Here is a 24,749-nt window from a genome sequence, read left to right as displayed (position 1 = left end):
GTCTGCCTTGCATCCAAACCAAATCACAAACAAGTCTCTATCCTCACAGAGTTTAGATTTTGGGAAGGTTCATGCCACCACAGAGTGTTGCAAATAAGCACTAAAAAATATCTATATTTTATCCAAGAAAACATTGAACGGCCATGACTGTCTTTTGCAGGAAAATCTTACTGTTAATTCCTTAAGCCCTTTTGTGTGCATTCATTAGGTTTATGTTGAAAAGAGCTTTGGGAAAGATATTTTAACCCTCTGTTATCCTGTTGCAAACTGATTGAAATTACATGCATGTTCATGCCAAGGTTTTACTGGGTACAGTGAGGTGCCTTTGGACATGTCTGGGGTGAAGCTGCATAGAGTGGACGTGAGGTTGCCACAGATTGGATGTTTGGTCAGTGCTTGTGCAGAGTTGTGATGTGTTTTCTGTTGTGTTTGGAGTCTCAAAACTCAGTTTGGTTTCAGTAGGAAGCCAAGGGAAACCTTTACTACTTAAATGTCCAATCAAAGCTACAAAGCTTTTGTGCAGGAATTATCAAATACATTTGAAGTGTCCACAGTCAAGTGGATGGAATGCTCCACAGGGTCTGAGATTAATATGTCTCTTTTCAAGCTAGACTTTGAGTCACTGTGTGACTTCTGGGAAAACTGCTTCAACTCTCTCTGGCTCTGTTGTCCCACAGGAAACAGAGGACTCTGCTTTAGAATAAGGTCTGTAAGTGTAATAAGTAATGCTTACAACGACACAGTGATCTGCAAAGGCTTGGGTAATCATCTTGAGCAGTAGCATTAGTTTGAATTTGTTTTCTTAATTGAAAGGGAGTTTGACATATGCAGTTTCATATTTCAGTTCTGCAAATTGATCCTTGATGGACTGGCGCAGAAGTTTTAGTGTTTTTTTTTTTTTTTACTTGTAAACAGAATCCTTATTTTAATGAGAATGAAGATGTTTATAATTTGAATCCAATTACCAACAGAGGGCTGCTAATTGTTAATGCAAGGTTAAACTAATTTACAAACCACCAAATGCTTGCATTTTAAGTGTCTCTAATTTTGTTATGGAAATACCAGATCTGTGTTCTCCTTATACAACATTTTATTTTTATTTTAAAACAGTGTTAGCTGCTGCTGAAAAGATCATGAAACGTCTCGATTAAGAAGGACAGGAAATCCACTCTAGTTTTTTGTGCATGGTTCTGGGATCAAGTGAAAAGTGGATCAATGGTAGCTCTCCTCACCGCTGGTCCAAGCAGATTTGGCCTTCTGCAGTGAAGTGACGTCCAACACATGCCAGTGGCTACACTGCTGTCTAAGTTTGCAGAGCATGTCCTGAATTTCAGACTGGCAGTCTGAGCTAATGTCAAAAGAAACATGAATTGGTATTGATAAAATGAGACAGAGGTTGAAAACTGCAATAAATGGTACCTGTTCTGGGATTTAACTCTCCTGGATTTTTGAGTTTTGTGTTTTCCACTGTTGCCCAGGTACTCATTATATGCTGTAACAGTACGTAAGGCCATAATATTAATTCTCACCCACACAGGACAAAGCTTAAAGAACCGACGGGTGACCACTGACTTCTGAGGAACGGACTAGCAATTTGTTGGTTTGAGCACTGGTAACGCTGAACAATGATGAGGTGTGCTGTGTCTGCTGCAGGAGCTAAACCATAAAGACTCAGCAAATGCTAATTTATCCTAGACATGTCCTTTTTGCTATGTGCTACATGCTCAAATAAAAAGCTTTAAAGCATACCTGAATGGGGTTTTTAGAAATTCTTCTGCTAGTTAGTAACCTGCAAGAAAAGGCCTTTTTTAGAACATTTTTCCTTCCTCTGCTGTTTGACTGTCATTCTTTTTTTTTTTCTTTCTTTTTTTTTTTTTTTTTCCCTGGATGGATCCCAGAAGCTACAAAATCTCTTTAGCATGAGTTCTTCTTTCTTTGCTGTCTTTTTTAGTTAATTTTCAATTCACTTATGTATATTCCATGTCTCTGCTTGCTCTCCCAGGAAATGTCAGACAATAACCTCCTGCGCTGTAGTTCAGGGGCTTTCTGAAAATGCATGCAGGGTAAATGGAGAAATATGAGAACTACCTAATGCTAATTAATTCACAAATGTAATATCTAATACATTGTTTAAAGAGTAGAAACACCTCATAATACCAGAGCTCCAGACTATTACTATTACCTATACTGGGGTCCCTAATTAGTTAGATTAGATTTAACCAGTTCTTTTCTCTTTGCAGTGCTTACGTGTCAGGTGTTAAAAGGTCACAGAGTGTGGGATCTAAAAAGCCTTCTATAGATTTGTTAGCATGATTTCCTTAACAATTGAGTCAAATTGATTAAAAAAAAAAAAAGTAAAAATGAGAAGTCAATATCTGATGCTGATATTATAGCTGTTATTTCCTGTTGCTTTGGTCAGACACTTTGTACTGTGAAAATGTGTTCAATGCAGAGATACTTGTAGATTATAAAATGGGACAGTCAGACCTGAACACTTGTTTTACATCTTACTACGATTCCCCCATTCTTTCAGCAAAAGTGCATTATCTCTTACTGCTTGCAGACTGAAGCAGCTAGGGATTGCTGTGGTCTGTGTTTCACAGTTTTATGCATCCCTAGAGGACTCACTGCCAGCTGGAGAGAGACAAAAGGTAATGTGCTCCCACTAGGATGCCACTGCGCCTCCCCCTTGCCTTTCTGGAGACAGAGCCGATGAAAAGACCTGCTACGACAAGCACAGGCTGGCTGGGAGTTTTCCTACAACGTGGAATTAACTGGCCTGATCAGGCAACTGTTTGGTTTCGTACTGCTCATGTCTGACACAAATGTGTCATCACAGAGAAGCTGACATGCAAAACGCTTTCCCATAGGAAATGCAGTTTTTAAACCAGTTTTTCACAATAATCTTGAAAGAACAGGCATGGTGGTACGTATTTATGACATCAGGAACCCCCGAGCATTCAATTAGGCAATTTTATATGCCTGCTAAGAACCCTGAGCTTCTCTGCCAGTCTGTGCAGTTGCTTCATGCATCTGTTGAGAAAATTTCTTAAATTCTTGGGTTACTTGCAGCCCTCTGCTTTTGTTAGGAATACACAGGAATCACAGCCATTGGAACTGAAGGCAGGGCTTTATGTCACCAACAATGTTACAGAAAATCTTGTTTATTTCAAAGCTTGGTCTGGGAAGGCATTCATGAAGGTGCCATGGCATTAACATCTTTACACTAAGCCATTTGAAAAACAGGATTTGCAAAAAAAGGTGCTGACAGTCTATCCCCAGGGCACAAAATGAGTTTAGTACAGTAAAGCTCTGTAAGCAGCTCTAACTGTTTAACCTACTATACTACCAGGCACCATGTGTTTGCTGGGTTAAAGGCAGAGACATGTGGCACAAGAGCCATCAGTGTGAAAAGTATTTAAAAAAAAAAAAAGATTGGAACTTTTTTTCTACAACTCAAATAGAGTTGGATTAGCTTGTCTTAAAAAAAAAAAAAAAAAAAAAAAGACACAAATCTCTAAGATAAAGCCCAATTTACCTCCTAGGTAAAGCTGAAGTGTGTTTTGAAAAACAGGCAATTTGAAATTCGAAATTCAGAATATTTGTATTTTAAGAACCCGGATACGGTGTAGCATGGGAGTCTGAAGCCTGTCAGAAGTAACATGTCCTGAGTATTATGTGTGACCCAGAACTGCATTTTTCGATGATTAAGAGTTCAAGGAGCCCTCTTGGCACACAGTGTGGCTTCACTGGAGACAGTATAGCTGTGCTGAGCCTAGAACCACGTCACCAAAACCTTCATATACATTACATGTTTTACAACTCTGGGTCAAATTATGGAGAGCTGAGGTGAAAAATATACTAAGTAGTTCATAGGCAGCAAAACTATAGCCTGCATCGTGGTGACATGGAGTTTGGTGCTGTTAGCAACCCGGTGGCAGCTGACCCAGCTCCACAGTTCATAGCCTCTGCTGAACTGCATGCTCTGCTAATTGCTGGTTTTTTCCAGTTCCCCTACTGAGAGCTGGTGGGAAAGCACTGACACCTGTTGTGAACCTCACAGGCTCCATATGCCGAGGCCTGTTCTCAGCCTGACACCAGTGAGGCCAAAGAGCTGGACCAAAATGTGGTGCAAAGCATATTCAGGAAAACACACCAGCTTTCACCTTCTTCCTCCCCCACGGCCCTGGCCCATGGAGATTCTAATTGTTGGGGTGTTGATTTCTGTTGGAAATGAGGTTGGGCCTGCCTAAATAGAGGAGTCTGAGGGGTAACCTCAAGGCTGTCTACAGCTTCGTTGTGAGGGCGAACAGAGGGGCTGGTGCTGATCTCTTCTCTCTGGTGACAGGTGAGGCACCAGGGAATGGCAAGCAGCTGCGACAGAGGAAGTTCAGGTCGGATATTAGGAAGAGGTTCTTCACCGAGAGGGTGGTGGTCATGGCCCCCAGCCTGTTGGTGTTCAAAAAATGTTCAAGACTCTTAGAGATATAGTTCAACTCTCAGGTTGCCTTGCGTGGAACCAGGAGCTAGACTCGATGATCCCTGTGGGTCTCTTCCAGCTCAGGATATGATTCTGTGAAATTTGTGCTTTTTCTTGATGTGCCCACGTTTAAACTGATATAAATGATTTGCATCTTCATGTGTGTCTCACACACCTGGCAGCTACACACTGCTATTCCAGACCTACTTCACTGCTGGCCTAGGTCACTACCTGTTCCTCTCTCTTAAATTGTTTACATCAGCTTCTTGGTGTGTTACCTCATGTATGCACAAAAGCACACACATTCTCAGTAAAAATTCTCTGTGCTAGTCTTCTGTTCTCTCCTTTCCTACTTTTTGTGCTGCAAAGAGATTAAATGTCTTGGCACAGAGTGTTACAAGACTATGTTAATTAACATAGCCAGTAGCCTGAAGTAATGCTAAATAGATGGGGGGTTGTGAGCTAATGTGCTAATTTATAGCAGGCCAGAATGACTTTGTAGTATGGGCCCAATCCTTCACTGCATTCATGTTGTATATGCTTATTATTTTTTGGGTACATGAGCCGTGATGCCTTCTTGAGTAGTTCACATTTCATGCAGATAAACATTGATCGTGTGTACAGTGAATGTACGATAAGCGTGTGTTTTAAAGTACAAGTTCTCAAGTCAGTTACCACCATCTCTGGATTCAAAATACTCTGTAGGCAGGTTAGTAGGCTGGAAATGTGGTTTTACAATATGTTCTGGTAAAGAAGCCTTTGCTTGAAGGAGGATTGTCATTCAGGAAAACAGTTGTTGCTTGCTCTTTGCTCTGTAGATAATGTATTTGTGACCTGTCTGTCACGTGCTTTTTTTGCTGCAGAGGGAATGCCTTCTCACATTATTTTGTATAGCCACAAGTTAGACCTTTTTGCTCTGTTTAGTCTGTATCTGTGGTCTGGTATGTCAGTGCTCCATGTTACAAACCTTGTTATGTTAAATGTGGAGTTTGCAAAAAGGCAAAACATACTGAAGAAGTATCTTTGTCTTTTCTTTTTCAGGATAATACATTTTTGAACGGTGCCTCCCCAAGAAGTGTGATGAGAAATGGCTTTAGGAAACAACACCCAGAGAAGTTACTCCATCATCCCCTGTTTCATCTTTGTTGAGGTGAGTGCAGCACTCAGCTGACTCAAAAAATAAGCACTGGGCAGAGCCAGGCCTACACAGAAGGCAGTTTTGCCCTGCAGGAATTAAGTCACTTGTTGGCAATATTGTTTGCTAGCATGAATGCTTTCTTATTTGATAACCTTCATACCCAACATCATGCTCAGTAGCATCAAATCCCCCTGAAACCTGTCCTGTATGACATAGGTATGACATAGGTATGATCTCACGTAGATGAAGATGAGGTTAGGTCTGAAGTAGATGCCATGTTTTCGACTTGCCTCCATCCAAGTGCTGGCTATTCCTGTGGTATTTGGTGGAGAAGGAGAAGTCGCTGTGGGTGTAGGTCAGCAAGTGACTACTCAAATCTCAGTTTTCTTCAGAACTGGTACCTTAAGGTAGCACAAGGACTAGACATTTAGATAAATGTCAGATCTCACAGTCTAATGGTTTTGTAGGCTTAGGACGTTCGTAGGCTCAGTTCCATTTTTTGTTCAGCTGCAACATAAAATGTAGGTGAGGCACAGCAATCCTTCAAGTCTGATGAAGGAGCCAGCTAGCACAAGGTCTGTGAATTGATGATCAATGAAGTTACAGGAGTGAATGTTTCCACAATGGAATATGGCTCTACATCTTTGTTAGGTGTGTTTTCTTTTTAAATTAGCTCATTATTTTATTCTGTAGAATCGACTTTTTTGTGTTTCTTTTAGTTACCCTAACACTGCCAGAGTGACCAAAATCAATATTGAAACCAATAAATATTCAACTGGTACATAAAAGTCAGTGAGGGCTTTCTCAGCAAGGGTGTACCTCTGGGTTTGCAGGGAAGGTGAAAACTTCTGGCAGATTTTGATAGTGAGATTGACATACCTGCTTGTGACTGCCTGTCCATAAAACTACCTTTCTGACGTAGATCAGATTCAATATTCTCTTTTTGGTCGTAATTATGGGGTGACTCATGCTTATTGACAAGAGAACCACTAAGAACAGTCAAAAGACTAACTGTAATGCTGGAAGTCCTGTGAGACTTATCTCATTTCCACTGAAATCTTGGAAAGGTTCTGGTGTGCTGCTGCAGCAGGTGCAATGGGCATTGAAAATGGCTTCTTTTCAGAGTTCCTGAATGCTGATCTTACCTCTGGGACATGGAAAAAGCATGGACTGATATCCAGAACCTCTCTAACCCTTGCCCACCTGAAGTCCCGTTCTTGTAGGATCTTCTCCAGACAGGACATAAAGTTTCCTTACACATATTCTCTACTTTCTTTACTACCAACTTATCCCCAAAAGCAGTCAGAAGATCCATGGGTGTTTAGTCTGAAGTCATTAGTGGTTTTCTTTTTGACCTGAAAGGGCTGTGATCAGTCCTCCCTTGCAAGAGGAGTCTGACTGATTGGAAGATGAGGGTGGAAGAAAAGCATAACAAAAAGAGTGGTAAAACTTGGCACAACTTGCCAGATGCAGCTGTGTCAGATGCTGTTGTGTGAAAGTGGCTGTCACCCAACACTACATAAGATCTTTAGGGATCCGTGGATGAGTGAGGACTGACCATGGCTTTGCAGTTATAATTACAGATTTATTATTGCACAAAAAAAAAAAAAAAAATAGCAATCAGGATAGTTACACAGTCTTTTCAGTTACACTTAGATAGACCCTCTGCAAATTGGGTAAAATTAGAATTGTAGAATCACAGCACACAACGTGATCATAACCTAAACTAAAACGTTACAGAAAAGATGTGAGTCACTCACTCATTCCTCAGAGGAAGAAAACAGTGGAGGTGTCCCTGGCCACTGGGGAATCCCGTTTTGCCATCCAGCAGCAGTTCCAGTTTAAGTCCCACTCAGAGCCTGCAGCTGCTTGATTTTACACACAATGCTCCCTGTGCCATTGCACTTCCCTGTTCCAGGATGGGTGTCACCATCCCCTGGCAGCCCAGCAGCTGGGTATTGGTAACAATGATGGGCTTAACCACCCTGTCAATCAGTGCTCCCCATACCCTCTTGGTGGCCCAGCACCTGGGTTTTGATCCCAAGGTGATAAAGATATCATGGTGATAAAGTTATCACCCTGACTGTGGGTGTCCCTGCATACAGTGGGCACCAGAGAGAGGAAGAGAGAAGTGGGCAGAGGTGTTCACTGACAGCCCACTAAATATTGTGGATATTTGCCTTATTGCTGGTTGTGCTGAGCGTACTGCCAGGGGTCAGGAGCAGGGGGTACCAATCACACCGGCTGAGCCTTTCAGTGCTTCACAAGGATTTGTCACTGACATAATGTCCAGCTTTCTGGGGAATCTCTGCCTCCCTTCCCTGAGGAAACTGAAAGGCTCTTCTTACTGAGAAACAGGTCACTACTTCATCCCATCAGCTAGAGGAAGAAAGGTTAAAAATGGCAAACAAACAGCGATAAGCTCAGATGAAACACAACGAACACCACTAAGAATCAGATCTCTCAAATTTATTGCCTGAAGGAAGCTGTTCTGAAGATTTTTAGTCCTCTAAATGTAAGAATGATGAGCCCAGTTGACAGTGTGTGACGGAACTATAAATTGTCCTTCCTGTAGACAAGACTGACATGAACACAATAAATCAATTGACAGGAGGAAAAGAATTCTTCACCCTCCAAGTATACTTTCCTTGTCCTTTCAGATATTTGCCTTGCTTATTAAAGTGTAATTTAAAATGAAAAATCAGTCAGAATCAAGAGGTAGTGTCCAAAAAGATGTCCTCTCTGCTATATTGGGTGAAAACATGTGTTTTCCCTGCCTTTTTGTCCACGGCATAGACTTTTAATGTAGCACTGTTGGAACTACACATTCATAGACTTTTATCAGGTGCTGTAGCATTAAACAACAGGAAATCTAATTTCCTGCAGGGAATGCAGAGATGATTGATAGTAGCTATTCTGTCTGAAAAGCCCCTGTAAATCTTAAAACACACTGAAAGCACTTTTCTTTTCATTCTGCCACATGCCTGGGACAAAGAGGAATTCATCTGAGAGGGGCTATGCCAGACACAAAGCCCTGTGCAGGACTACCTGAGCTAGGATAGGCCCCAATTTTGTTGGTCTGAAGCCACCATGACAATGGATAAGCTGTATATTGCTTGGCTGCCATGGCTAAAGGTGCATGGAGGACAGCTAAAAACATGTTGCCTGCTTTCCTCATAACATTTCTCCATGGTGAAAACAATCTGGCAGCAGACCTGTTCATAAGTGATCATAAGTAAGAAAGGAGGTGGCCAGGAAATATTTTTATATGCCTGTTTCCCAGAATATGCTGCCTCCCCTACCATCTTCCGTAGAGCATGGTCCTTTGATTAAAAATTTTGAGATATTTGCTCTCAAGAGAAAGTGGCATTTTCTTAGCTGAGTCTTGGCTGTCATGTCAGATGCCCTGCCCATATTTATTTGCTAACTACCCAATATGCAGTGTGCCTTTAAATAAGTTTTGGTGGTAGAGGTGGAAACAAGGTGTCACAAGCAGTTTGGGCAGTTTAAATACAATTAGGCTTCAATCTGTTTAAATGCAACACTTACAATTCTAGTGTTTATTCACATTGGTGTTGGAACTAGGTGATCTTTAAGGTCCCTTCCAACCCAAGCCATTCCGTGGTTTCCATTTTTTTCTTTTCCGTTTTCCTCACTCCCAACTAACTTGTAGCAGTTAGTTATTATAAAACCTGACCTGAAGATGAATGGCTCATTATAAGAATTTACAGTCCATGTCTGAGTCTACAAATTCCTTTTTATATTCAAAATATGAACTTTTTAATAATAGCTTGTGATGTTTAATCTGTAATGACAGAAATGGTAAATGAACATTTTCAGTCCCTAATTAGAAACACAATGTCACATTAAGTATAGATTTAAAGGCTAAATAAAGAATCATTAAACTAATTTTTAGCCACTTAGCAGATCTGAGTCCCTCTCCCAAATAATGCAGGCAGTTTTCCAGATGGTCTTTTATTGTACTGTAAGAGGTATCATTGCAGTCTGACATTTGTCACCGAATGTCCATGATGAGTTGTTATATTATGTTTTGTTGAATGTGGAAGCAATTGATGAGGAAGTGCAAGAGACTGATGTTCTCCCATCCCTTTGGAGCATTGTTTGCAGCCAGCAGCGGTGAAGGGAGACTTCAGGAAGCCCTCATCCAGCCATGGTTCCCATTTAAGATGATGCAACAAGATCAGATTGATTTTGTCCCTCACTCAGGTGACACATTACTGCTTTCAGCGGTGTACAGACTGCTGAGAATCTGCTCCACGAGGACTGAAGGCTGTTAAATACAAGTATCCTACTCCACGATGCCCTACTCCAGTAGCTTCAAGAGCCCTTTGGGGTCAATGATGGACCCAGAGCATGCCGCAAAGGCTGGAGAGCACTTAGCTGGGTGTAGGCCATGGATCTATCCCAGCAAGTGCAAATGGTGCACAGCAGCTCATCTGAGGATTTATTGATGGCCAGAACTAATCTCTGAAGTGATCTTAAGAGTTGTAGACAAGTGTAAAAGAAAGTAGCAGAGGCAACATCCAGAAAGCAAGGAAAAAATCTCTCTCATATTATTCTTTTTTCAAATGCTTTTAATTTATGGGGGCATTTGTTGCCAAAGCTCTTTGTGGGACACCTCCCTCCTTTACCCTCTGGGACATGAGTGACAAAGTTGTGTCAGAAACATCTTTAATGATGCTTCAACATAGCTGTCCCATTATTTCACAACCCCACCTTGCAGGACTTGGTCCAAAGATTGCTGTTACATGCCTTCCATGGAGCTCAGCGCTGGCATTTGTGCACCTGGGTACAGGTGGATGATGGTGGGGAAAGGTAAAATCACAACTGATGGGTTTGATTTCAGTGCCCCAATTCTCTGCAGGCAGGGAATACATTGTCAGAACAACCAAGCTACCCTCGGATGTAGGCAGCACATCAGTGAGCAGAGAGAAAAGGTGTTGAGGTGGGAGAAGTGCAGGGCCTGGAAAATCCCGGTTCTATTCCTGGGGGTTGGTGAGGTGCCAGGAGGTCTTGATCTAGCAGTGCTTTCCATGCTATCTGGTCTTTCTCTTTTCCTTCTCATTTTGGGTGTTAGCTTTCTAGGGCAAAACTCATGTTAGATGGGTATAGGAGAGTTGAGTATAATCTGGCTTTGAATTTGGTGAGGTTAAAGTGACGTTTTTGTACTTCTACAGCATACTTGATGCTCATTATAAGTGACAGGGAATGTAATGCAGTGTGACAATTGTATCTCTTAGTAGATGTTGGAGGTATATAGTTAGATACCGTGAGTAAACAGCATCCTCACAACTGTATGTGTCTAGGCGTGCAAAAGACTTTTGAGATGTTGTGTCTGTGTGAATGGTAGTTTTTAAAGAAGCAATAAGCAAGCAGCACCTTCTTGGTTTTTTTGTTTGTTTCGTGGTTTGTTTGTTTTTTAAATAAAACCTTCTCATCTCTTGTGAGTCACCAGTGGCTGTGATTATGATGGCTCTCTAGATAATAAAAGAAATTTATTCAGGAATTTCTGATGATGTGGCACTTTCTACTTCCTTTTCCTCTTCCTTCTCGCAATGGTTTGAGGGCTTGAGTTGTTTTACGGTGGGAGTTATATGAGGATTAATTTTCTGAATTACCCTTTATTTCTAAAGGGTGCATCTGAGGTGTGTCTTCACACATGAAAACAGAGCAATTTTCCAGCACCAGATTTAATTAAATTGTCTTAGAATGATCAAAGATTTACAGAATACCAAGTGACTTTAATATGACTGATGTATGTGTCACATTGTGCTTTTTTGTGGATTATTGTAATCCTGACATTGACAAGGTAGATTAGGGCAGACTCAAATAATCAAAACCATCAAAACTTGAAACGTTGGACTCTAATCTGAAGATCCTGCCTTTTCATGCTAAATCCGTTGTTCTGCCCTCAGGAAAACTTTTGCAGGCAGAGTAGAAACAATATCTTCTTGACAACTCAATATATGGTGCACTGAAAAGAATTTAAGATTTTATAAGAAAAATCTCTTCTCTCTCTCTCATCATGAAGAAAAGGAAAAATATTGCAAAATACAAAGCTCTAGTCTTGTATGTATTCTGATGCAAACTCTGACTTGAACTGTGTGTTACAGCCTCATAGGATCTTTGTTTCCACAGGCAGTGGGGTAAATTTTCCTTTACTTTTTTTGTAATTTTACTTTTGGACAGATTGAATCACCTTCAAATACCAGTTCTAACTTAATTTATCAAAAAAAAAAAAAAGAGAGAGAGAGAAAAGAGAGAGAGAGAAAAGAGAGCGACAGAGTTTTAACTTACACAGAGGCACAGAGGAGAAAAAATAAAGTGTTCTCTTTCTCTGCCTCCCTGCATTTTCCTAACAGTATTCCATGTAGTCAAGCCAACAGCTGAACTACTCTTTAGCAGGAGAATGCCTTCAATACTGAGATCATTTGTGTAAGTGAGACAAGTGCCTCTTGAACTCCTGTTTGTCATCAGCACCACAGCAGGGATTTGGAAGCTATAAAAAAATAACTGAAATTAGAACAGTCATGACATACGAGGCACACTTTTTAATTCTAATTTTTTGTTTAGGTATTCTGAAAACTCAAAAGATTTTTGCCCATTTGGGTGTACCAGCTGGTGCTCTCTATTTTTGAGCCGAGTGTTTGGGGACGATAGAGAAGTTCTGCCAAAATTTACCAGTGCACTGTGAAGGGTCTTGTGCTGTGTGCTGTGGTCCTCGAAGCAACATTTGTAAGAGGCATCAGATATAACGTGTTCTTTAAAAATAAAAATACCTAAGAAAACCTAACCTAAGAAAAGCTTACTGATTTTATGGCAAGATTTATCTTTAATAAAGATTTATCTTTAATAAATCATAGCTTTAATGATATGATTAATAGTGCTTAAAGGACATATGATCATAGAATCACAGTTTTGGATAGTTGAAATACAGTTTTCAGTTTTGGCAAGGTAATGTCCAGTTCTCACAGAAAGCACCAAAAAAATTCCAAGCAGGTGTTTGGTGGCCAGCTGAAGAGGTACCTTGAGTTTAATTAACTCCAAATAGTTGCAATGATCAGCAACTGTATTCTGTACAGGTATCCAGTACTCACCATGTGGGGCTTCTTGGTTTTGTTTCCTACTGAGGCAGCCAGGAAAGATGTTCACCTATGTGGGCTCAAGGAGTCCCCTTGACATCGGTGTCTGTCATGGTCCTGCACATCGCTATTTCAGTCCCAGTGCCTTGTTTCTCCATCTGTGCATTGCAAGAAGGATTAAATAGTAGGCTGCGACGCTGTGATGCTGGGAGGACAAAATACCCTAAGGGACGTGTCGTGTGCTGGTGTTGTATAAACTCCCCATCATTAAAATCTCTAGTTAGATGGCTGTGTGAATTGGTGGTGACAGATGCTGTGCGGAATTGGAGGCACATCTCTTGGAGCAGGGTGATGTTTCTGAATAATCCCTATGCTTCAGTCACTTCTGTTTCCTGGGAGTCCTTGTTTCTTTTCTTACTCGCTCAGCATATGTATCCATTTCTCTTTGTTGCTTTTTCTAAATGTCTCTTTAATGTTCCCCATTCGCCAGTCATTCCGCATTGTCTGCTTTCTTTCTCTCCACCACGTACCTCTTTGTTCCAGATGACGAGGTAACTCCATAATGTAGAACTGGCTTAATCTCAGTGAATAGTTGTCTACTGAACATTGGATTAGTTTTGTTGAATTGCTAGGCAGATCTAATATTAGCTGGCTACAAAATGAAACTCAATTTTCTGAAAAGATATTCCTTCCAGGTCTTTCACAATTAAGCAAAAAGTATGAAATCTTCTATGACAGAAAACTCGTGGCTGAGATGGACACCCAGGGGAAAAAAAAATTAATTAAAAAAATTAAAAAAAGATGCTATTTCATTCTGTTTAGCTTCTTGAGTTCATTTTAAAATTAATGTTAAGAGCCTACCTAAGAGGGATTAACCGCTTTACTGCATTTTTCTGTAAAACATAAATGAAAAAAAAATGATTATATTGTTGCTTACAGTCATGTGAACCCAATTTTATATCCCCGTCTTTATCATGAAAATTTCCCACTGCAAATAATCCCTTTGACAGCCTGAGTAATGTCTTGGGGTTTGCACCAATTAATGTGGTGCAGTTTTCAAGCAATAGATTTAAAATACCAAAAATTCTTTCCCTTCATGAGTGACTAAAAAAAAATATTTGGTAATAGAGAAAAACATAACGGACACACTGATCTATCTGTTTCACTGTATCCTGAAAATCACCAATATTTTCTGAGAACTACTTCAGTTTATACTTTGTTGGTCTATATAACCATGTTCCTAAGAGAAGGAATTATGATGTTTTAATCATGAAGAAGCTAGAGATATTGAATTTGCTTCGCTTTTTAAGTAGAGATGCACATTGCAGATTTGTAAGTTAAAAATCACAGCTTTGGGAGATTACTGATAGAAAAACTACCAATCAAAATAGTATGTATATAAATTTTAAGAAAATGAATTAGAAAACCAGGGTTCATTAAATCGGGTTTCCTGTATTACATGTACAGACCTCTGCAAACCAATGCTGAAGCATTCTAAGTTAGAGGGCATTTCTAGCAATGACTGGAAAACTTTAAGGTTAAAATAGTTATTGAGATGAACATGAAAATAAATATAGCAGAGTACATAACATGGGCAGATGTAACGTGGGGACAAAGAGTTATTGTCAATGAAAGTTAATGCTGAATTTTTCCCTTTTTTTCAGAAATATGCTTAGATTGTAATGTTTGTTGCAGATTATGGTAGAGCAGAATTTGTTGTTATTGTTGTATGTTTTTCTGCATACTCCAAAGACCTGAGGATTTTTCATATTTTCTCTCCCAAGCACACAATGTTGAGCTCTTGTTTTACTCAGAAGTATGAAAATTTGGCAACTGTTGTAGATGCAGTACATATCATATCATTGACTCTGCCATTACACACTCGCACTGTTTATTCTGATCTGCATCTCTGAGCATATTTGTTTTCTTTAATCTGGGGGGATATCCCTGGTAGCATGATACTTAATTGGCAGGTTACATGAATAGTTAAAAAGAGTGGAAAGGAATGAACAGGGACTCAGAAATCCATTATAAGTAACCCTAAATACAACTATCCAGCCTTCCCAGTACTTCCAGACATTCCAACAGAGTTTAAATAACTGTTTTAAGAATAAGCCTGCTAAGACTTGTACTTACTTTTACAAACCTAAGATGTGGCACCAACATGGCGTTTCCCCAAGATGTGGTATGTTCTGGTAAAGTGTGCTATCTTCTCCTTTCCAATCACAAAGGGATAATCTGGTTGCCAGCATGCAAATAACACTCACAAAAGAAGTAAAGCTTCTGTAAATCTGTAATGCAACTAGTTCTCAGATAACTCTCAGACTTCCTGAAGCCTGGCCATATACTCTCTCTCATGGGTAATTTTGCATGGGCTGTATATTTGTTCCCAGCTGTGAACAGCGTGAAGCTATTCAAGAGACTGTACAAGAATCTTTCATATGCATATGTATTTGTAGGAAATCTGTAAGAGTGGTATTGCTGGGAATCAGTGTTTGGGAATTTGTTACATGTTGTGCAAATGATGCTAAATGGGCACTGAAATTTAATGTACATGACATCATTACTCATGCATGATGATGTTTGCTTACAGCAGTGATTAGAGGCTGACCCACAGGCTTAGAGTTCATGGGTCTTAACAAATTTTCTTTCAGCTTGATGACATGCCTAGATTAATACTTCTGATGAATTTAACAAGTTCAGACTTAGTAAAATTCCAGATATCTGTGATTTTGGTATAAATATACAATGATTAATTGTATTAGCTCTTCCTTTAGCACTCCAGACCTAACTTAAATGTCAGGAATGAAGACTCATCTTCATCGTGAAGCAGAATGATTTAATGGAACAGATTTCTATTGCGGATAGATTTTTAGAGAGGACTGTTAGATAAATGATTAATCAATACTTTACTAAGCAGTTAGTTGATTGTTACAGAGTTGTTACACAGTCCAAGAAACAAAGTGGTTGTTCATAATGGTCTGTCACTCTCACTTTCGGATGATGTGTTTATAGTACTCAGTGGGATTAATATCTGCATCACACCAGACCTACCTAGAGACCTATGGCTGTCTGTGATCTCTAGTGGCCTTGCAGCACAGTCTGTGGGTGTTTGTTTGCACCATTGCTGCTGGGAGCCCCTCTGCACCCCATCAGGAGTCAGGCCAGCAGCAGCCGTGTTGGTGGCTGGTGCTGGTGCAAAGAGGTGGTGGAGGTGCTGGAAGCCAGGCTCAAAATCTTAATGCACACCTCAAAACCCTGGTGTATGCCTCCTGCTCTTGTTGCCCTTTAAGACCTGATCACATGAGCTGATGAATGGAGAACCCATGTAATGGGACACTTGGGGGGGGAGGGTAGGCTCTAATGAGTTTAAAATAAGTTTGAATCTTTTATTAACTTTTCCTTATTCTGTAGCAATTAATAACTCGTTATGATTTACAGTAATTTTTGGCAGGGACTAGCAAAAGCATGCTGCAATCAGATTACAGCTTGGAAATAATAGTAAAATTATTACTGGAGTTGCTGTCAGTTTTGTCTTTGACTTTGGTAGGGTAAATTCAGTAATTAAAAAGATGGCTAAATTTGGTCATATATTAGCTGAATTATTCCTGCATTTCCTTCTCCCAGATCAGACATTAAAAGCTGCATGTCTATACTAAAAGTCAATAATCCATTGTTCATCACCACTTCGCAGTTTATTTCTGGAATGTAGACTTTGCCTACCTGGAAGCTGCTTTTTAGACTAATAATGCATTGATACCTCTTATATAACTTATTGAAATGAGAAATTCATTGTGTGTATTTTGTGCACCAGGAGAGTGTTATGGATTTAATACTATTTCTATTTAGTGGGATTTAAAATCTTATCAGAGTAGATTGTGATGTTCTGTTTTTCATAGTAGAACTATTGTTCAGATTTCTGTTTGATTTATTGTCTATAACAAATACTGCACTTCTAATAAAACAATAGCAAAAAAAAAAAAGTGTAAATGTAGCTCATAAATGTAATCAAGTTTCTTGTTAGGTAGCCCCATATGAGATTCCAGTTATGATGGAGTGAATTAACCTTTCAAAGAGACTGTGTAGCAGATTACACTTTTATTAGTTTTACGATTCTGCTAATGTTTGAGTTGGAGCCAGTTAAATCAGTAGTCATCAGTGATCTTTATGAGCCCACTTAAACGAGACAAATCAAAAATAATTCCAGTTCTCTTAAAAGGGTGAGAAACATTGAAACTCTCAAACTGACTAATTGTGGGAACAGGAGTGCTTTGTACAGCATTGGTCTCATATGAATTCATACCAGAATTGGTTTATCATGAGTTTCAGTCTTTTCATTCTTACTGCAAAATCTTTCTGTAGAGATGAAAGGAATAAAGCATTGAGGGACTTGGAAGAAAGTTGGAGTACTCGGAGTTGATGTAATTTGTATAAGGAAGGCAGCCAGGGTCAACCAGGTGGGTCAGAAACCCAAGTATACACTTCTGAAAGTTAAAAGAAAGGTCGTAGACTCACAGGAAAATTCAGGTGGGAAGATATCTCTGGAGTTCCCTATTCACAGCATGGTTCAGAAAAATAGTAGCTGGTTAAGTTCCTTTGGGCCTTGTCCAGTTGATCTTTCCTATTACCTTACTAGGCAACCTGTTTGGGTTTTGGCCATCCTCAAAGGGGAAAAAAAAATGTTAAAAAAAATGTCCTAATGTTCTTTCTAATACAGTGATGTAACCTGATATGAAGGAAAAAGAATGCAGGCCCAGTGGCAGGGAAAAGAAAAGGGAGGATGCAACACATAGAGGATGGGCAAAGGAAAGCAGTAAATGTAAACCATGTGAAAAATCCTTGCAATCGTTGTGCAAGACATTTTTGTCTGCCCAGGCACTTTTCATGCAATAACTTGCCCTAGGTATTTACATGCCTGTTATGAGAATGACCAGATTACTGATAAGTCAGTCTGTTGATTTGCTTACTCAAATTCTGTACTGTAGTTACTAATAGAAGACAAAGTTTCCTATTCCAAGCCTTGCTGCATCAGTCTGCTTTGTAAATCAATGAGCTGTGGTGGCAGTGTGCAGTTTCTTCCTAACCTCTGTATCCCCAAGTAGTCTCCATTGGACTACTCTCCGTACTATCTACTGTTCAGATTCTTACAGAAAGCAAATGTACGTCTTAATGCTCTGGCTGCCCAGGTTTAGAAAGACTCTGAAGAAGATAAAGGTGTGCCATTCTTTCATGTGGAGACTTGTTAAAAGAGACTCTAGAGGAACATAAATACTGTTAAATTCAGGTTCAAACAGACTGACTATTCTTGGAGTAAAACCAATCTTCTTCATGATAAATGGCCATAGCAAATAGCAGTGAATATTTCTACTTATTTTGACAGGGCTAACAGTTGAAGAGAGGATGGGATCTTTAAGCAAAAGAGACATGAGTGAGCACAGAAATCTAGTGATTTTATGCAACTTTTCAAAACCCAAGTTTTCCCTTCTTCCATCTTCTGCGTTCACAATTATGTAGCAAGATGATTCCAGATTCTGAAAATAGAAGTGGTCACTGTTAATTTTTTTATACTATTTTTATTACCACTACTTTTATTACCACTACTTTTTATGCTATTTTTATTACCACTACTATCAAATTATTTATTACTGTTACTATCAGATTATAAATTATGATTAAAAGTGGTACTAAGTGGTTGGCTCAGACACAGCATGACTTGGAAGCAGCAAATGAGATTCAAAGTAATAAGGTAATTTTTTTGTTTGGGTCTTTTGTTTTTTGTTTGGTTAGTTTTTGTTTTGTAAAGTTTCCTAATCAGCTGGAAAAATGTTGAACAAATAAAATGGATTTTATAATGCAGTATACATATTAATAAGACTATGTCCATTTATGTGAAGTAAAGTGTCTTTGATGGTTTCCTACTTAATTTAAAACATTGTCTCCGTTTGGTTTTTCTGATTGATCTAAGCATGCTGCACTCTTGGTATCAGCAGACAGTTTCTTTTGGCAGCAACTGCTGCATTCATCAATGTCTAACTACTGTAAACCTGTATTGCTCTATTTAATAACATCAATCTGGAAGCACAGGCATGTTCTATGAATTTTAATGAGAGCTGTTCCATTAATGACAAAGATTCAGCGCTCCAGCCACCTCCCAGGTTGTCAACTTACAGGGAAAACCTCTATACGTGGAAGAAATACGCAACAGAACTGGCAACTAAGAAGGTGATAAGGTCAATGTTGTTAGAGTAAGGCTAAATTTGATTTTCCATCTTCTGCAGACAGTTTTGGAATGACAAATTCCAGCCTGCCGTGATAAGGGGGGACTTGGTGACTTTACTAGGCACAGCAGTCCAGCATAAGGATATTGGAACACAAGATAACTAAGTACAGCACGTCAGAAAACTTGTACCAGAAGACACTGATTGTTTGGGACTGAGTTCTTTCTTGTCTTTTCTAATATGATGTATTCACTCTTCTAATAGATCCCATGTCGTGCCTCTTGCTCACTCAGGATGAAAATAGAGACCGTAAATTTTTATGATTTACTGTTGTGGTACAGCTTTTTACCTGACACAAAACCCATAAAATTACTCAAGACCATGGCTGCAGACATGCAACTATGAAGTAGGTTTAGATTTCCCATATGGCTGGAGCTCTGTCCAGTGAAGCACACCAGCCAGCTGAATCTGAATCAAGAGGCAAGAGGAAAATGTGAGCAGTGGTGGCAGGAGACTCCCTGCTCCTGGGGAATGAAGGCCCCCACTGCCAACCCGACTGCTGACTGGGGAAGTTTGCTGCTTGCTAGGGGCTCAGGAGTGGGACATTGTGGAAAGGGTGTTCCAGTCCTCAGACTCCATGCTACTCTTCCACCCAGACACTGATGATATTGCCAGGGGTGACTGGAGAATATGAAGCATGATTCATATTACATGGTTCCTGGTGCAGTATTGTAGGGCATGGGAGCTTAGTCGGTTGTCTTCTCCATACTGCCAGTAAGGAGGAAAGGGCCTGAGGAGGAGTGGGTAGATCCTGTGCATGTCAACCACAGCAATTATCTGAACTACAGACCACAGCCTGGCATCTCGTCCAGACTTGTTTATAGCTGGTGGTGGCCCCATGTAGTCGTTCTCTCATTTGCTGGGTCTCCTTGGTGCTGAAATAAATGCTGTGAGACCTGGCTTATATTTCAGTTATAGCTGTATTTCAGTTTTAAAGCTGGGAAAATTAAGGAAGAGACACTTTCCTACGGTGATTCCTTAGGCTTATGTCAGGATCTCAGCATCTACATATAAAATTTTAATTGTGATTTCTACTTTTGTTTGAGACATGACTCTCAGATTTGCAAGTGCATTTCAGCAGCTGCTAGTTGAATATTTACCCCTTCCCTTCTTTATAAGTCTCTTCTTTCTTTAATGGCCTTGAACTATCAACAGAATTTTTGAAAGGTAAAGAAATTAGTTTTCTCATAGAACATTTATCAAGTTATATCTCCATTGCACTGGTGCAATATTTTAAAACATATTTTAGTAATAAATAAATTTAGTCATCTATAGGGCTGCTGTCTCAGAAACACAATTACTCAGCCTTTCCCTTTCTTCTTTTCCTCAGCAGGTAGCAGAACAGGAATATTGAAGTATTAGTCATTTAAAAATGTGATAAAGTGTTTTTATGTATATGGGAAAGAAGGGGGATTAAGTAGATGCTTAAAATGTCAGAGCGCCATGCTGCTGTAGCAAAGAAAGGAGAGAGAATATTAGACTGCTGCAAGAAGTAGTTAATAATAATAAATGAAGAACTTGACAGCAGGGCACAGAATTTAAAACTGTCATTTGTTGTAATTGATGAAACTATCAGAGCCTCATTTATGAAGAAAAGAAACAGTCCAGGCAGGCAGGAGTAAGCACTCTGAGGACAAGGAGTGTAAAAAACTGAATGCCTGTCATAATCTTCCTGTCAGTGCATTGCAGCTTGATTCCTAGCGAAGAGCAATAAAATGTGCTCCTTTTTAGTATAGTCCCTAGGTGGCTTGTGGAGTGGTCACCAGTGTGTTGCAGGGAAAGCCCCCATCTGTGGAAAGACAACTCTTGTCACTGAACACAAGTTCACTACTGGGAAATTTACTCCTTTCTAACCAAAAACACTGGCCCACAACACTTCTATGATTAATAAAACTGTCAGAAAAAAAAGGTCAGCTGTTAATGCCTTTTGAAATCAAAGTTGGCATGACCATTTTGTTTCAAAGGCAGTAGAAATAGGCCAAAAAATGTGTAGTGTGTAGGTGTTTGGTTTCTCTGAGGCTTTACATTTACCTTCGGATTTTCTGGGTTGTGAAATACAGTGGAACATTAGTTCTATTCCGTCTAGAACTAAACAGAAGTTACTGCTGCTCCTCAAAACCTCGCAGTTTTTCAGCTTTCTGCTCTACTTGCAACGCTCACTAAAAGATAAAGGTGGGGATATACGCTGATTTGCTTTGGAGCTAGGCTTTCTTTCTATTCAAATTTGCATTGTCCAAAGAGGTACATTTTTAGGACCTCACAGGATCAGTCTGCACTTGAGATTGTCTCCTAACAGACTGATGAACAGAGGTGAACGGATGGCCCTTTTGCATTTCCAGAACAAAAGAGATGAAAGCAAGGGGAAAAAGGTCTGAGGAGAAGCAGATTTGGAGAGTGTTCTCAGTGTGAGGAAGCTAAGAGGAAGGGATCTCTGAAGAGCTGCTCTTCCTAACCATGCTATTCCTAACCTAACCTAACCTTTTCCTAACCTAATACCGTGGTTCTCGTGTAAGGTCTCCCTCCCTGGGCAGGTACTTCTCTGGACCTGCAGGGCAGGAGTGCTGGGGAGCTGAAAACAGCTTCCCTTTCCTTTGGCCAGATATGTTCCCAGCAGCTTTTCAGTCTGTCTGCCTAATGAGGAGCTTTTTTTCTAGTTTCTCTGGTAGAAGAATAATGCCAGAAGAATAATGGTATGTGGATGAGGCAGCGGCCTACTGACCCCATGACAGCTGTCTGCAGGAAGGTAGCTCCTTTTCTCTGAGTGCAGAAAAGCTGGGAATGATTTTCAGGAAAAGAAAGATGCACATTGGACATGAACTCCTCTTATTCATCAGGAGGAGTATATACACTCCGGTGCAGAAGGCTGTTCTGCTGTAGTGCACCTTGGCATTTGTCTAGAAGTCAGGGTTGGCAAAAGTCACTTTGTGACTGTGTTTTCCCTTGAACTTTACTCAAATGTGGGGTTTTTTTGGAATGTCACTTGATCCATCATTAATGTTTAAGTTTTGTGGTCTGAAAACAAGCGCAAGATAAATGATAGTGTTTCGGTGTGGTTAAGGACTGTGTTTTGGTGTGGTTTGGTTCTCACTTCCTTCAGATCTTTGTTCCCTTTTTATTTTACTTTATCCTAATTTTCCATTTTTACCTGATACTCCCACTGGCAGTCCCTTCAATCTGCAGAAGGATGCTTGCTTTTCTCCCTGCAAGGACACCTCAAAAATCAGCATACACCTCTGCATCTCTCAGTGCAAAGCTCACCTTAAAGATACCACAGACCAGTCAAGGAAACCATTCTGAAAAGACTTATTAGTCTGATGTACCAGAATCCTGTGTCTTGCCAGGATCTGATGCTTCTTGTCATGTGAGGAATGGATTTTCCCGACAGCTCCTATGTAAGTGAAAATAGTCGTTAGACTAAAATGCCTTTAGAGTACATGACAGATTTAACAGCTTTTATGAGCCATTTGTACAGTGAAATGCCATCAGTCAGTGAACCAGTCTCAGTTTTGTATGGCACCTCGGAAATTGTTTTAGCCAAGGGCAGGGTTTCAGCTTTCAAGGGGGGGACCTTGTGTTGGACAATTCTGGAGCACACAGCCTTATGCAAATAATGTGTGTGTGCCAATAAAATCTGTATTTTGTGGGGCATGAATGTGCTACTTCAAAACTAAGTAAGCCACGGTTTTGTGTTTGGTTACTGAAATCAGGTAGGCAATAAATTATGACAAGATATTCCAGTATTTCTAATGCACGGGATGACTCATGTCAGCATAGTCCAGGTTAAGGTCTGCTGTCAAAAAGGATCAAATAAAAAAACAGCCTTTTCACAAAAGGACAAATCCTGCTTCAAGCTAGAAAGACAAAATTCAAGACCAAAATTCTCATTAAATCTTTTGGGAGTTGCTCTAAATTCTAGAAGAGTTTTATTGTGTTGTTGTGTTGTAATATTTAAGTATTCCAACAAGTTTAATATATTCAGAGATTTCTGGGGCAGGAACAGAGCATTAGATAGATCCAGACTGATCTCCAGTGAAAAGAAAATGGCAGAGCTGTATCCAGAAACCCATTTTTTGAATACAGTGACTCATGAATGACTAAAACACCTCTTTCATAAAAATACCTCACACGAAACGGCATGAGAGGACAATTGTCCCAATGCTCCACTGTGTGCATACCTCATTTGGGTGCCGCTGTAGGTGATCCTCATAATCACAAGGGCGTTGTTAGGCTTTGCTGCACTGCAACCTAAGGTGCCATGCACAGCAAGTTGCTGTCTTCAGAGCACTTTGTTTTGGAAAATGGAATTCTGCATCTCACAAGACCTCTTCTTGGTGATCTTGTTGGCATAGGAATGGCTTAGGGCAGTGGCATGTGCAACTTTTGTCTCTCTGTGAAGAATTTTTAAGTTGTTAGGTAATGGGCAGCGAAGCTTTCTCAAGGATGTTGGAGGGAGTATCTTGCCTTTCTATGTAACAACCACAGGCTTAATGGGGAATTTCAGTTTGTCAGAGAGAGACTGGAATATTTAAGTGTTGGGTTATGAAAGCAGAGGGAATTTTTTTTTGTTTTACTTTAGGTCAGACTTTTTTAATCAGTATTATCGGTGCTATGGGCAGTTAGGTGGCAAAATTTTAAGTTTAGTATTGTCAAATAAGATAAATACAGAGGCTGAGGTAACTGCACAGTAAGGATATTCTAGTTAGCTGTAATCATTGTTTCATAAGTATCTACATTGCAATGATGGGGGTGATTTCTGAATTAAATGCAGGATTTTTATATTTTTTGTTATTATTATTTAAAGTCCCAATTCAATGAAACAGTTATTGTCTTAAGTGAAATAGATGTGGAATATTTACATGTGTAGGTGCTTCCATATAAAAAGTAGTTTATATTTGAGTAGATGCCAGAAGTGGCTGAGGAGAAAGGTGGTTTAATTGTGAAAAACAATACAAAATTGTGGAAAGCACATGAGTGATAGTTTGTTAAAGTTAATTCTAAATAAAAGTAGAACTGTAAAGTATAGAAAAAAAAAGACATTTTGTAGAGAAGAAGGAATTGTAGCTGACATGTAGAAGATGAAAGGAAAGAGGACTGAGGGCAATTTAAGAAAAAAGGAACATGAACAGTTAAGATTAAGACAACCACTAGTGGAGTTTCTAGATATAAAGAGTGAATTTACAAGGGAGTTGAGGAGTTCTGGTTAACATATGAAAAAAGAAGGTATAATTTTATACAAATATGGGCTCTGCTAACAAAGCACTGAAGTACCTATCAATTTAAGCATGTACTTATTGTTTTAAGTATATATTTAAATGTTTTGTTGAGTAAGAGTTTGGTTAATAATATCCTAAAGCACACTTTGGTGCTAGTTTGAACTGAGATCACAAAAATATAGCAGAGAAACTGTACAGAAGATCCAAAGGGATTGGATTATGTCATGTGATCAAGGTCATAACTTTATTATCACACAGTATCACAGTATCACAGATTTCTAGGTTGGAAGAGACCTCAAGATCATCGAGTCCAACCTCCGACCTAACACTAAGTACTCCACTAAACCATATCGCTAAGCTCTACATCTAAACGTCTTTTAAAGACCTCCAGGGATGGTGACTCCACCACCTCCCTGGGCAGCCCGTTCCAATGCTTAATAACCCTTTCGGTAAAGAAGTTCTTCCTAACATCCAACCTAAAACTCCCCTGGCGCAACTTTCGCCCATTCCCCCTCGTCCTGTCACCAGGCACGTGGG

At 39.8% G+C, this 24,749-nt stretch overlaps 1 protein-coding gene and 1 long non-coding RNA gene across 4 annotated transcripts in view; one reads left to right on the top strand and one right to left on the bottom strand.

Annotated features, from left to right (window-relative positions):
* Positions 1-24,749, top strand: part of PLPPR1 (phospholipid phosphatase related 1) — a 135,103-nt gene that overhangs the window by 55,741 nt on the left and 54,613 nt on the right. For all 3 annotated transcript variants that reach the window (XM_066987929.1, XM_066987930.1, XM_013192344.3), the window contains exon 2: positions 5,522-5,630. In XM_066987929.1, the coding sequence (XP_066844030.1) occupies positions 5,568-5,630 (63 nt within the window). In that variant the 5' untranslated portion in view covers positions 5,522-5,567. The remainder of the gene's footprint in view (positions 1-5,521; positions 5,631-24,749) is intronic.
* The window catches only part of LOC106043056 (uncharacterized), a 16,809-nt gene continuing 10,226 nt past the window's right edge, over positions 18,167-24,749 (bottom strand). Inside the window, exons 3-4 of the long non-coding RNA XR_007160030.2 lie at positions 22,258-22,387; positions 18,167-18,252 (exon numbers count right to left, since the gene is read on the bottom strand). This is a non-coding gene — a long non-coding RNA (uncharacterized lncRNA). The remainder of the gene's footprint in view (positions 18,253-22,257; positions 22,388-24,749) is intronic.

This window comes from Anser cygnoides, chromosome Z (assembly GCF_040182565.1).
Source record: "Anser cygnoides isolate HZ-2024a breed goose chromosome Z, Taihu_goose_T2T_genome, whole genome shotgun sequence".
In the NCBI taxonomy this organism is placed as follows: domain Eukaryota; kingdom Metazoa; phylum Chordata; class Aves; order Anseriformes; family Anatidae; genus Anser; species Anser cygnoides.
This window is presented reverse-complemented; position numbering and strand designations above follow the sequence as displayed.